Source organism: Molossus molossus, unplaced genomic scaffold (genome assembly GCF_014108415.1).
Source record: "Molossus molossus isolate mMolMol1 unplaced genomic scaffold, mMolMol1.p scaffold_m16_p_2, whole genome shotgun sequence".
NCBI classification, from domain to species: domain Eukaryota; kingdom Metazoa; phylum Chordata; class Mammalia; order Chiroptera; family Molossidae; genus Molossus; species Molossus molossus.
Window position 1 is genome coordinate 106,074,528 of NW_023425355.1, and position 13,857 is coordinate 106,088,384.

A 13,857-nucleotide genomic window follows, 5' to 3' on the forward strand; every position below is an offset into this window, starting at 1 on the left:
TGCCACATTGCTCAAGTCCAGCTGTATCTTGTCTCTGAATTGACTTTCCTCATTGCCCTCTGCAGACTTCCCCTCCCCATTTACCTGGGTAGCCCATCGGTCCTACAATCCAACAGGCCTACCTCCCCAGACCTGGAGTGGGTCTCTCCACCTTCCAGAGGCCAACCTCTGCCCACACCAATGATCCTACCACTTCTTCCTAGAGCAACAGTTGTGTGAATTCTAGCCCTTCTAAGTCTGGCCTGGCAATCCTGTCCTCTTTGCAAGGTCCTCATTTTCCTAGCATCCCTTGCTGCCACAGATGGCCATATCATCTTATTTTAGCCAAAGGATGGCACAGGAACTTGTGGAAGTTTTGGACCTGTTCCAAGGAAACAGGCAGGGAAGGGATGCCCTGTTTTCCCTGCTTGCTTTCCCATCTTTGGGGATACGGCAGCCATTGCGGAACCATAAGGCTGCAAGCTGAGCTATCACCAAGAGCTTATAGGAACACACTGGAGTAACTAGAAGCCCTTGGGTCTCTGGACTTCATTAACCAGCTACTTAATTGAGCTTGCTATAACCTGTAGCATCTGCCTGGCCCTGCCCAACCCATCTATTCTGCCTGGATGTCTCTTCTTGGCTTTGCCCAAAATGGTGAGACAGGGGTTAGAAGTTTCCATTATGCTCACACAGGAGGTCAAGTCCCAGGAAGTGTCATTCCATCTGTGTCTCTCACAAACCACTGCATCCTTCCCAGGGTCATTTCACCCATGCCTCACCATGGTTTTTTATCATTTTCTAGACACCAATGATCCAAACTTGCAGTTCCATTTATGACCTCACTCCTGATTTTTAACCCAAGTATTATAGGATTCCCATACCTATTCAGTGGTCCAAAATCTATCTTAAAGTCTCTCTCCAACTGGCCTGCCTCATGGCGTCCTGGTCAGGCATGTGGTGGTTATAATTAGGCCTCTCTGCCTCACCTCCCTACCTCCTGGTTTTACTGGGCCGTCCAAGTGTCTTTCAAACAAATGGCCTCTATATACCTTCCTGTCTCTACCCTCTATCTGGCCTCATTTATTCTTGGGTAAATCTAATTCCTCTGTTCAGCCTGCCCTGTTTCAATTCAGTGCTCCACTGTTGCGTGTGCAACCCCTCAGATGCCTTTTTGATAGTCATGACCTGTTCCTGGCCCACTCCCATTGCTCTCCTAGATTATGGGGACCAGGTATGAATTTGCCAAAGTCCTAGTACTCACCCTGGGTCAAGTCCACCTTCACCTCTGCAGGGATTTGCAATCACATTTTTCACTTTAGACTTTTTAATATTTCATACAGCGATTATGGTGCATTCAGGAACCCAACCTCCCAAACCCCACTAGGAGGGCCCCCACCCATGCCCTCCCACCCCATTTGAGGGCCCCAGGGTTTAGAGTGGAGGAAGGGGAGGTAACCACCCATCTGGGACTGACCCCAGAGACTGTCCCTGCCCTGCCTCACCCTCCCCAGGGGCTAGGGGTTAACACTTGGGCACAACCCCCCATGCACCCATCCCTGCCTGTGCATATATACACACTATGGCTCCTTGCTGAGTTGGTCAGTTCCTGGCAGGGCCCCTACTCAACAGCACCGAGTGGGATGGGGGCAAGAGGGCTAGGCTAGGGAGACCCTGAGACAGAAGGAGGACCCAGCTATAGAACTGCAGGAGGGAAAGACTGGGGGCCCCCCACCATGTCCATCTCCCAGAGAGTCTCCGGTAGTCCTTAGGTACCCCTTCGGCTGGGGATGACAGGCAGGGGGATGGGCGTGGGTAGGAAGGTGAGTGGTCAAGGCATGCTTTCCCTTAGCCAACCCCAGGTTCTGGTGATGGTCAGGGCTCTGAATAGGGGCTGTGTCCCTGCCTTGGAAAGACTGGGAGCAGGGCTTCATTGCACAAAATACTGTGGGAGGGCCACAGATAGGGGGTGGGGCCCAGCCAGTCTGTATACAGAGATATTGCATTTAAAAAATGAAAACCTCATTTAAAATAATTAAAAAACAATGAATGAAACAAAAAAAAGGCCCACACAACATGAGGCAGGTGGGGCAGGCAGGAAAGCAGGCAAGGGAAACCTCAAACCCAAGGCATCGCCACATCTTGTCTGAGTTGAGATCCCCAGCCTGGGCTAGTCGGACCCCTGCTGGCCATGGGGTAGTGGTCCTGGGGAAGGGTATGATGGGGAGGGGTATAGGCCTGGCCTCAGTGTGGGAGGCTGGCACGGCCATGCTGTCCGCCGGCTACTACTAAGACACAGAGAGAGAGACAGACAGACCAGGTGAAGGAGCAATGAGAGCTTTGTTAGCACCCAGCAAACAGGCCAATGGATGTTTGGACAGGCAGCAGGGAACATGTGGGCAGGCGAGCATGAATCAGGCAGGTAGGCAGGCAGCAAGCAGGGAGGATGCAGTTGGGGGCTGCCCTGTGAGGGGTGTGGCATCCCTCCAGCTGCTGCCTGCTGGGGCCTGGGTCTGTGGCTTAGAACTCGGTATCCACCACACGAAAAGCTGGCCTGCCTGCGGGCAAAAGCAGAGCGGATGGCTGTTGGTGAACAAGCAAGTAGGTGGATGGGGCAGGGAAGAGGGCGAGGGCCACACCTACCTGAGTCAGGCATCGATGAAGAGCGAAGGCTGGCCTCCTTTTGTAGCTGGATCTCCTTTAGTGCAAATATGGAAGTAGCTGTGGGTAGAAGGGAGACAGAAGTAGGAAATGACCCATGGGGCCATCCAGAACCACCTGCCATATAGCCCCATTGGGGGAATTAGAAAGAGTTGCCTTTTCTTTTAGGCTTGACTTTCATCTATCAAATAATCCCACACACAAATGAGCTACAACTAGGAAAAACGGAGTATAGACTATTACATGGCACCATGAAATCATTAATTTTGTCAAGTGTGATAATGTTATTGCAATTATCACCTGTTAACTCTAGGTGATGGATGGTGTTGGGATTTGATTTAGATTAGTCCAGTGGGGAGATATGCAAAGTGGGCCATTTTTAGGTGCAATAATAATTATGTTTAAGAAATATTTTATAGATATATGCCAAAATTATTTATAGATGAATAATAAGACTGGGATTTGATTCAAAATAACCAGAGGGAATATATAGATAATACCAGACTGACCACAACTTGATGACCTGATAGAGTACTTGGGGACTCGTATTATTATTTGGTCTACTACATAAAACATAGATCTAACTAAAAATATCTATATTAAAAAGTTTTAAAAAGTCAGATGTAAAAAGAGAACACCCCTTATGGTTCCATTTCTGCAGAGTACAAGGACAGGGAAAATTTACCTAAGCTGTGAGAAGTCTATCTAGTGGTAACCCTTGGGGAGAGGCTGGGAATATCTAAAGGAACCAAGAGGGCACTTTGGGGGAACTTTTCACATCCTATTTCCTGCCCTGTATGTGTGTTAAGTCTGTGAAAACTCATTGTGCTGTGTATACTTATGATCTGTGCATTTCTTAGTATACAACCTTACAAGGAAATGTTTACTTTAAAAAAGGTAAAGTGATATTGTATCTGTTACTATGCATATTTGAAAATTTCCATGAAAGATAAAAGGAACTGAAAACTAAGCAACTTGTCTGTAATAAACACCATGTGAACAAAGTGTGTACCCCCTTAGAGGAGACGAAGCAGAGCCCTGTAAAACCTGCTCAGCTGTCTACAGCAATCCTGTTCCCCACAGCCCCCACAGGCCACTCCATTCCCCAGCTCCACTCACTGTCAGGAAGTTTGTGGATTCGCTCCCCCAGACTGAGGAAGAATGGGTGTTTCATGGCATCCTCTGCAGAGATCCGATTTCGACCTTCAAACTGAGTAGGGAGAAGGGGGAGAATTGACACTTTCACATAGTAGGCCTCTCTTCCTCCCCACCTGACGCTCCCCATTTCCCCACACCCCCCAGGCCCCAAGGTTGGCTCAGGAAGGTGGTCTCACCTGCAGCAGCTTGGTGAGGAGATCAGCCCCATCGCTATCAAGTCTACCACAAGGACAAGGGGACCTGCTTTAAATTGAGTTTGGGCACTCTGGCCCCTAACACACACCCACCCACCCACCAGTCTCACCGGGGTGCATGGCTCAAAAGGGCCTCAGCGCGGTACTTGGGGTAGTTGTGTGTCTTGAACTCTTCATTGGACAGAATACCTGGCCATGTCTCCTCAGTTGGGGTTCCTGGCGGGAAGAGGCATTACCCTAAGCATTTCAGAGGGCCTCCCTACATGTCCCCACAGCTCCTAGGGCTCGTCCCTCCTTACCCAAGATTCGGAAGATGAAGTGCAGCTGTTCCTCCACCGTGGAGCCTGGGAAGAGGGGCCGGCCTGTTGCCATCTCGTAGAAGATGCAGCCCACACCCCTGGGCAGGGAGGGCACAGTGAATAAATAGGGAGGCAGCTGATTCATTGGCCACTGTGACCAAGCCACCCAAGTGGCCCCTGCCACTTCCACTTGTCCTTACCACATGTCAATCTGGGTGGAGTAGTCTGTGGACCCGAGCAGGATGTCAGGGGGCCGGTACCACAGTGTCACCACCTCATTGGAGTAGGTCTTCGTTGGAATTGACTTGGCCCGGGCCAGACCTGGTAGGCAGAGAGAAGGGGCAACTGGAATCGAGGTGGTCCTGAGCAGTCTGGGGGACTGAGGTTAGGTGGTCATGGGATAGGGAGAGGCTTGGAGTGCAAGGCTGGGGGATCACCAGGAAGGGGAGGTTGAGGGTACCAAAATCAGCCAGTTTGAGCTCTCCTCTCTCGTTGATGAGTAAATTCTGGGGCTTGAGGTCTCGGTGTAGCACCTTCTGCCGGTGGCAGTAGGCCAGGCCACGGAGCAGCTGGAACAGGAACAGCTGGGAATCCAGGAATGGCAGGCAGAGGTCAAAGAATATCCAGCATACTGACTCCCAGCAGGCACTGCTCCCCCTCCCAAACACAGACCCTGAGCCCAGAGCCCTGTCTCACAAAAGAGAGGATTCCAAATGCCCTCAATGCCTCCCAGCAAAAAAGCCAAATGGGAAGTCATTTCTGGGAGATTTGTGGGGTGGAGTGGGAGAGTGGGGGCCCCCTTGTGCCCGTTTCCTGCCCCACACCCACTTTCACGTTGTGCATGTTGATGACGTTCCCACAGTCATCCAGGTACTGCTTCAGGTCCTTGTCCTGAGGATAGAAGGTAGAGGAAGATAGAAGGCTCATATCCTGTGGCTCCTGGCCATCTCCCCACCTTCCCCTGGGATCCACTGCCACCCAATCTTACCAGGTACTCAAAGACAAGGGTGAGGGACTTCTCCGTGTGGATAATGTCATGTAGTGTGACGATGTTGGCATGTTTGAGGTCCTTGAGCAGGGACACTGAAGGAAACATGGGAGGAGAGTCAGGGCCCCACCCAGGGCTTCCTACTTTCCCTGTTCAGTTTGGGGTGGTAGCTCACAGCCACCAGCTCTAACCCACCTGATGCCAGGAAGGTATGTCCCCATGTTCCAGATGTGGAAACTAAGGCTCAGAGAAGAGTATGAAACAAGAACATGGGATTGCAGCCCCAGGATGACGTGATACTAGATTTTCAAAACTCACTTTGGTTTCTCAAAAGGGGCATTGCTAAAATCCTCAGGACACAGGCCTGCAGCTTCATTTGGAACTGAGTTTGCACACTCAATTTCTATGCAATTCAAATTTATTGTATGTGACGTTCTGACTACAACTAACTACTGTATTAAGTAAATTGGTGAGCACTTTCAGGGATGTTCTCAGAACCAAAGCAAGAACTTTGCTTTCTAATTCATCTGCCTCTTCTCCAAACACAACCAGATTCCTAGTTACCTTGATTATTACCTAGATATGTGGGTGATGGGCACCTTCTCATAAAGCCCAGAGTATCAGGAAGGAAGTACCAGAACCTCGAGCCTGTTCTCACTATGGGGGGTGTGGGTGTGTGTACCACAGGGAGTGCCCAGGAAGCCTGGGCAGATCTTCCCAGATGTCTGTACCTTCTCGGATGGCGGTACAGGGTGCCCCCTCTTCGTGTTCCAGTCTGATCTCCTTGAGTGCCACGAGGTTGTCTGTGAGCTTGCTTTTGCCTTTATAAACAGTGGCATAGGTACCCTGGTGAATGAGGAACAGTTACAGGAGAGGAGCCTGAGGCTGCAGGGAGTTCCCATTGACATCCATCCCCATCATGGGCCTCCTGGCTGTCCCTCACCTCGCCCAGCTTGTCCAGCTTGATGTAGGTCTCCAGTTTCCCAAAACCAATCTCGGACTGTGGGGTAAAGGAGGCAGGTTGAAGCAAACTCAGGGAAGGGGTCTGGGGGGAGTGGTGAAGGAGGTAGGGAAAGAGGAGGAGGAGGAAATAGGAGAGGACAGGAACAGAAGATGCTCACCAGGCTGACACGGCGGAGGCGGCGGCTGAGGGGCTTGTCAAAGATGGGGCTATTGAGGGTTAGCTTCTCAAGGTAGCCCTCGGGCAGCCGGATGTCAGCTGGTAGTGATAGGCGCTTATTGATGTCCTAGTAGGCAAGACAGGGAGAAACAGGACCATGAGCTCAACTGCCCCAGGTCCAACTCTCTTTTTCAGCCCCACCCACTCCCGGATGGGGGGTTAAAGCACCTCAGTGGAGATCTTGCGAGGAGGATGGTTGCGCATGCGCACCCTCACTGGCGACTGCACCTCATCCGAGGACGTGGCTGAAGCCTGGTCACTTTCCCCGTCAGACCCCATTTTCAAGTCAGACCCCATCTTCAAGTCCTCATGAACAATCTCTGGTGGTGGGAACGGGGAGGGCAGGCCAGGTGGACTCAGGACCCCCAACATCCTCTTCCCCATGAATATATTCCCTCATCATACAGGTGTGCATATGGTCCCCAGAGCAACCTGGGGTCCTTCAGGGAGAGGGCGGTAAGGCCTAGGGAGGTTCAGACAGGTCAGGAAGGTTGAACAGGGCAGGGGGAATAGTCACCTAGTGGAACACCCGGTTCCAGGGGTGAGCTGAGACTGCAGCTAGCCTGGGGCCAGGGGCAGGCAGAGGTAGCCAAAGGCCCAGGGCAGGCAGGCACCAGGAGGCCTGAGGGGACTGGCATAGAGTGTAGGAGAAGGGTAAAAGGAGGTTTGGGGCATCTGGCAGGGAGGGCACCCTTCCTCTCCAAGGCCTGGGCAGAAAGCCAACAAAAGGGGCACAGATATAGAGACAATATTAAGAGAGGATGGCAGGGCAGGGGGAGAAAATGGAGAAAGAAAAATGAAAAGAACACAAGTCTAATAGGAACTCAGCTGGGAGGCAGAATCTAGGAACCAGTCTAGGGGCAGAAGTGGTCAGCAGACCCACCTGGTGCAGAACTGAGTAGTCCCCGCCCAGAACAAGGTTCCCCAGGGGCAGCATGGGTGGGGGCCTCTCCAAGGTCATTGCCGCCACCACCACCACTCTCATCCAGGCCTATCTGTTCAGGGGCACTGTTGGTCTTGTCTACACCTCGGCCCCCTCGGAGTGTCATGGACAGCTGCCGTTTGATCTTCTTCATCCGATCCATGGCGACCTGAGAGGGTAGGGGTGGGGGGCAGGTATGGATGGGAATGGGTCCCATGTTAGCATCTGCCTAACAACCATGGGCCCCCTAAAACCCATGACAACTTAGTGAGGGACACTGACATGAACTTTTGTCAGTGCCCACCCAACCACTGTGGAGCCCTGGAACCATTCAGGATTCCTAGAAACCTGGCATAGATGGAGACCTTTGTCAGTGCCTGCCCACCTACAGCCAGCCCCTGGGGACCCCGCTCCTAAATAGCCCACCTGAGTATTGACTCCTGGATGGATGGATGAGGACAAGGGTCCAAATGATGGAATGCTGGTCTCTATGGGGGCAGCCTCACTGTGGGAGCAGCAGGCATTCTTGGGTGCTGTGGCAGTGATGAAACCAGCCATGGGTGGGATGGGTGGGGCAGGGGGACTGCCCAGGACCTCAGAATGACTGACATGGTCCTGGGTATGCCTATAGAATGGCATTTTCTGCCAGCACCAACCCAATATCACCCCCAGCTACCAAGGCAGACTGCTCTTTATGGCCACAAGGACCTCCAACCTCCCCTAGCAACTATTGTCATGGTGACTAGTGGACTATGCCACTGATCTACCCAAGTGAGGGGTGTGGGGTGGGGGTGGGAGTCTGGCCCAGATCCAACCACTAAGTGGGGTTGTGGGGGGAATCTCAATGCATAACAGCTGTCCCGAGGGCTGCTGGAAAGGTCCAATCAGATTGGGACTCATAGGGTCCCACCCAGATTTTTACAAGCCAGGTCACATTTCTCCTCTACTTGAGAATGAATCACATCTCCCTTATCACCCCCAATAAATGTCCCAGTCCTCAATGCGGCCCACATGGGCTTACCCCATTCACCCCTATTACCTCTCTGGCCTCACCTCCCCCTTGTGTTGTTCTGCAACCACACCCAGCAGTCCCACCTCAGAGTCTTTGCACTGGCTGTTCCTGGTACCTGAAATACCCTTCCCTCAGATTTCAAAAACAGCTCACTCCCTCACCCCCTTCAAGCCATTGCTCAAATATTACCTTTTTCATGAATAACCCTCCACAAATAACCCTATTTAAAATCTCAACCATCCTGAGCTCCCTCACCTTGTCAATTACCCCCCAGAACTCATCACCTCCTCAGAAATGACACCATCTACTTATTGGTTTACTTCTTTACTGTCTGTCTCCTCACCGCCATAACTAGAAGATCAGCTCCGCCAGGGTAGATTTCTGTCTGTTTAGGTCACGGCTATATCCTGAGGACCTGGAACAGTGACTGACACAGAGTAGATGCTCAAAAAGTGCTTATGGTAGAAATAAATGAAATCAGGGGGCTGAGGGCCTAAAACCAATCTCTATCAGGGTGAACAGGGTGAGTCCCTGCTACTCATGAACAACCCCAGACAAGGTGGCTCAGGGATGCTGGCATCAGCAGGAAGATGACCTACCTAGATGGGGCTGCTGGAGGGAACGGGGCCACCAAAGGGCTTAGGCTGGCCTTCTTCTGCTTCCTCCTGGGCTCTGGGCCAGCAAGGAGGGGGAAAGACCTGGCCCAGGAACCATCTGGACTCACAGCAGGGCCTAAGATGGCCCTGGGCCCAAGGGAAGTGAAGCTAGATAGGAGGTCGAGGATGAGGCTGGGGCTGGATCCGAGAAGTGGGTCATCTGTTACCTTGAAATCAAGTGTTACTCCAGAGGCCCCCACACCCCACTTCTGCCTGCCTGACCTCACCACCCTCAGGAGGGATAGAGGATAGAGGGGGCCAGCCTCATAGAAAGACCTCAGAAAAGACAATGATGTCCATACAGAAAACACAGAATAACAATAAAATCCTAACCCAGGAGGCTGAACACTGGACCAGAGGCTGAGGAAGGTGAAGCATGGCAGCCCCAAAAGACTGTCTTGTGTCTGAATGGCAGATATCCAGCCCATTTGTCTGCTATGGCAGGGAATGGAGGAGCGGGGGGAGGATGGGGCTGTAAATAGGGTTAGATGGACCACAAGGAGGGAGCCAGAGGAGCTATGGGTCCATGACCTCTAACTGGAAACTCCAAGGGCTGGACATGTTCCAGAGTTCAGTTTTGGGGGGATTTTTAGGAAGATGGGGAATAAAATCTTTGTACCATGCAACACCCACAGCAAGGGGGCCCTGGGTGGGCCCCTGTGAACAGAGACACTTGAACATTAATATGCAGTAAAACTTGAATACTCATATCCAAGGACATTCACCACCTCACACCACACGGAGAGAGAACACAGTCATCACATTCTACTAACGCCCATAGGAACATACCATCCTCATCTTGTCCGGACTTCCATAAGCACACACTGGACCCTCATGTCCTCTTTTTTCAGTATACATTGGGCCTTCAAGAAGGCTTCTACCATTTTAACTGCTATCAGCACCTGCAACTTCTCTTTATCTCTAACTGCCACCAGCACACAAAGCCCCAATAGAACACAGAACCTTTTAAGTTAACTCCTACCACCACATTCTTGGGTCCCTCCCAGGCCCAGCTGCCTGTTAGCTTCTCCACAGCACTCACCCCCTATTAACGTACTGGTCCCCCTACATGATTCTGACCCCTATTAACATGCACTTGGGACCCTCTACAGATGACCCACATTAGCACTCACTGGATTTTCAGTGCCCTAAATCCCATTAACACAAAGTGAACCTTGCAGATCCCTGACCTGTTTTAACCCAAGCTTAGACCCTTCCGCAGCTACAACGATCACTAACACATATTCTGGTTCTCCTACTACCCTGTCCCTGCCACCTCCCACAAGCACAAGCTAGACCTCCACTTCACCCTGACCTCTATTAGCACAACTAGGCCTCACACAGTGCCTCCCCATTAGCATACCCTGAACCCTTACTCAAGCCTATGTCCAGGGGAAAACACACGGTTCTATAATGGCCTGACCCTTATTAGTGCATACAAGTCTTTATTCAGCCCCAACCCCATTAGCACACACTTCAGCCATTCATGGCTCAAATCCACTTTAGCACACCTAGACCTTCACACATTCTTGTTCCTTATTTCACTTTGCTTCAACTCTTCCACAGCTATAACCCTTGCTGATTCACACTTGGACCCTTCACAGTTCTCATCTTCCTTATTGCACACTAGAAACCCTCCACACCTCTACCCCTCATTAGCACTCCCTGGAACCTCAACACATCCCAGTCTTCCATGGACACAAGCACACACTGTCTCCACAGTGCTCTGACTCTTATTAGCATATTCCAGATCTCATACAACGCTGACTCTCCCCACACTGGCATACATTTAAGCGCCTCCATGGCTCTAAACCCACACTAGCAGTCACTCTAACTTTATATATTACCCTGCCCCTTATCACAACCTAGTCTCAGAGACATCCCCAGTCCTCATGGACACACACTGATCTCACATCATCTTGAACCTCTTACAGTGCTAAGACACTTGTCTCACCCCCCTGCTCCATACATCCAAAGCTGATAGCTACTCTGCCCACATAAGCACAGACTGGGCCTCATACTACTCAGACTTTTATTACCACACATACATACGTTTTACACCTTTGATCCTCATTAGCAAACACTCTAGTTCCTCCACTACCCTGCCCTCCATGAGCGCACTCTGGACCCTCACACACTGCAGTCCTTCAGGGACAAATACACAGTATTAACACCATCCTGACCCTCATCACCACACAGGACCTCAAACCCTGACCCTATTAGCACACCTTCTGGTACCTTTACCACCTTATTCCCCGTTAACACACAGAGGACCTTTCTACAGCTAAAACCCTATTTGCATATCTCAGCACTTCTGTGACATCCACTCACCTATTATACAAGCTTAGGTCCCTGCACCTCCTTGCACCGCCCCCCCCCCCCGCCATTAGCACACAATGGACCCCAAACCTTACACAGCTCTTACCCCTCTGTAACTCAGGCCCTCATTAGCAAACCTCGACATTTCACCACTCTGCCACCCATTTCCACACCCTCTAGTCCTTCGATCACCCCGCTCCCCATTAGCACCCACAGTACTTCCCACCCACAGCTCCCAGACCGGGCCCAGGGCGGGGCCAAGGTCAGGGAGGCCCTGAATGACCCCCTGCCCTGGTGCATTCTGGGCAATTCGCTGCGGGGAGGAGGCCCTTGCCAGTGGTGCAGCCCAGACCCCTGGGCACTGACTAGGGTCTGGGTTGGTTCTGTAGGAGAAAGGGCAGTCCCCACCCCACGTCTCGGTGACGCGCTCACCGGCGGGGGCGCGCGAGCAACCTCAGCGCCGCGGGGCCGGCGCGGAGGCGCCTGGGGCGGCGGCCCGGGCTGAGGCCGCGCGACCTCCTTCTCCTCCTGTACGCCGCAGGCGCCCGTCCCAGTAGTCTTCGGCCATGGCTGCTGGGCCCGGGCCGCCGCCGGCTGAGGAGGAGGAGGCGGCGGCGGCGGCGGTGGCTGAGGCGGAGGCGGCGTCCCGCTCAGCCGGCCATGAGCTTGGCCGCTGCTGGCGATGCCCCCGAACTCGTCGGCACCGGTTCGAATCCAAGAGTTCACGGCGGCTCGCGGCTCAGAGTCCACTGCTCACGGAGACGCGGTGGATCCCAGGGCCGAACAGCCTACGACCCAACTACCGCGCGCGCCGCGCTCCGCGCATGCGCACGCACGCGCTGGACAGGGTGAAGTGGGAAGGAGGGGACTCACCTCGGTCTGCACGTACCAAAAGACCCGTCCGCCGCGGGAGGGGGCGTGGCCATTGCGCGCCCACCAGGGAATGTGGCGGCAGCCCTGGAACGGCGCCAGGGAGGAGTGTAGAGGTTGTTTAGTACTCAGTTCCGATCTTGCTAGAAGTTTGCTAGCAAGTGGGCTGCAGTTAGTAAGCAGCTTGTCAGTCACCACTCGCTCCCCCTACTCGATCTCACTTGGTACATCCCCATGGTGGCAAACGGGACTTTTGCAGGGAGGAAAGACAGATGAGGCAGTCAGTCCTAGTCCCTTGAGGTGCCTCGGGAGACAGCAATTTTAAAGGTTCGCGAGAAGATGACTTTTCTAGGAGAGGCTGCCCGTTGAATCATTGGCCTTTACCGCCCAGCTGCTCTCCCTCCCACTCCCCCACACTCCCACACCGCTAGCTTATTCCCACTGTGACGGTGTATGGTCCCGCCCTTTGAGGTTGTCGCCCAGCCAATCAAACTTGCTCCCTGGGGTGAGGCCGTGCAAGAATGAAGGGCGTGGCTGGGCTGAAGAGGCGTGACTTCGCTACCTACCACACCTCTGCCCGGTTTTCATCGCCGTGGGGCGGGCCCTCCTTTTTGTTCTGAGCTCCTTTCACCATAGGCCAAACACACAGCAAGGTGATTGGCCAAAACAACGTTCAATTGTCTTTTATCCCGCTTTTAACCCCTCCCATCTCTCAGCAAGGTTCATGGGGTGGAGCCTACGGTGAGAAGAAAGGCGGACCTTTAGACGGGCGAGTGCATCACTGCACATGCTTGCGACTTTAGGCTGAGAGCGGGTTTTTTCTGCTTCATGAGAGGTTTTACCTTTGCACCCTAAATTGGGTTTTCCTGCCACCCTTTTTTTGCTCCCTACAGCCCTGCCCGCGTTCTGTTCTACTGGGTGTCTGTTGTATCAAGCACTACCAGGCAGACCTAATCCCTCACCTCTCTGCCTGGAAAACTACACCAAGCCCCACTCAAACGGCAGCAATCTTCAGGAACATCTATTGCACCCCGTCCAAAGCCAGCTTCCCCGGCTCTTCTGGGATGACCTTTACTATGACAACCTTGCTCACACCAGTTACTTTTTCAGTAAGGTTTATACTAATGGTGATACATCAGACCACGCTGGCAGAGGAAATACTATTTGACAAAAGCCCACCAGGGCTAGACAATCAGGTCCATCATTTCTCTGATGTCATATCCTACCCTTCCTCTCACTCCACTCCGGCCATACTAATCTAGCTGTTCCTGAATAAAGCAGGCACAACCCAGCCTCCAGGACTTGGCACTTGCTGTTCCCTTTACTTGGAATGTTCTTCCCTCAGATATTCATATGCCTCATTTCACTTCTTCGAAGTCCTTACTTCAGTGTCACCTTCATGAAGCCTCCCTTGACTACCCTATTTTAAAATGCCTGCCAGGCCATCATTCCAGATCCCCAGACCTGGCTCTATAGACCTTTTGAATACCATCAATCCACTTCTAACACAATTTACTCACTGTGTTGTCTATTCTGGGTTTCACCCTAGAATATGCACTCCACCCCCTCAGGACAGGGATCTTTTTGATCCATTGGGGTCTCCTATCATAAGCAGCACT

General features: G+C 52.4%; 1 protein-coding gene across 10 annotated transcripts; it reads right to left on the minus strand.

Moving 5' to 3' along the window:
* Nucleotides 1-1,288: 1,288 nt before the first annotated feature.
* Nucleotides 1,289-12,626, minus strand: CDK16 (cyclin dependent kinase 16). Of its 10 annotated transcripts, none has more exons than XM_036270627.1 (16): nucleotides 12,242-12,626; nucleotides 7,343-7,550; nucleotides 6,628-6,779; nucleotides 6,401-6,526; nucleotides 6,223-6,279; nucleotides 6,011-6,125; nucleotides 5,280-5,374; nucleotides 5,120-5,182; nucleotides 4,752-4,875; nucleotides 4,492-4,612; nucleotides 4,292-4,389; nucleotides 4,103-4,208; nucleotides 3,975-4,017; nucleotides 3,760-3,850; nucleotides 2,623-2,700; nucleotides 1,289-2,537 (listed from the first exon to the last, which is right to left on the minus strand). In XM_036270627.1, the coding sequence occupies exons 2-16, from the start codon at nucleotides 7,542-7,544 to the stop codon at nucleotides 2,500-2,502; spliced, it is 1,509 nt and encodes a 502-aa protein (XP_036126520.1). In that variant the 5' UTR covers nucleotides 7,545-7,550; nucleotides 12,242-12,626; the 3' UTR covers nucleotides 1,289-2,499. The 10 variants fall into 10 exon arrangements, 9 of the variants coding, with proteins under 9 accessions (XP_036126520.1, XP_036126519.1, XP_036126518.1 ...); XM_036270626.1 differs by lacking the exon at nucleotides 12,242-12,626 and adding an exon at nucleotides 11,801-12,225; XM_036270625.1 differs by lacking the exon at nucleotides 12,242-12,626 and adding an exon at nucleotides 8,737-8,848 and having other exon boundaries at nucleotides 1,290-2,537.
* Nucleotides 12,627-13,857: the final 1,231 nt, after the last annotated feature.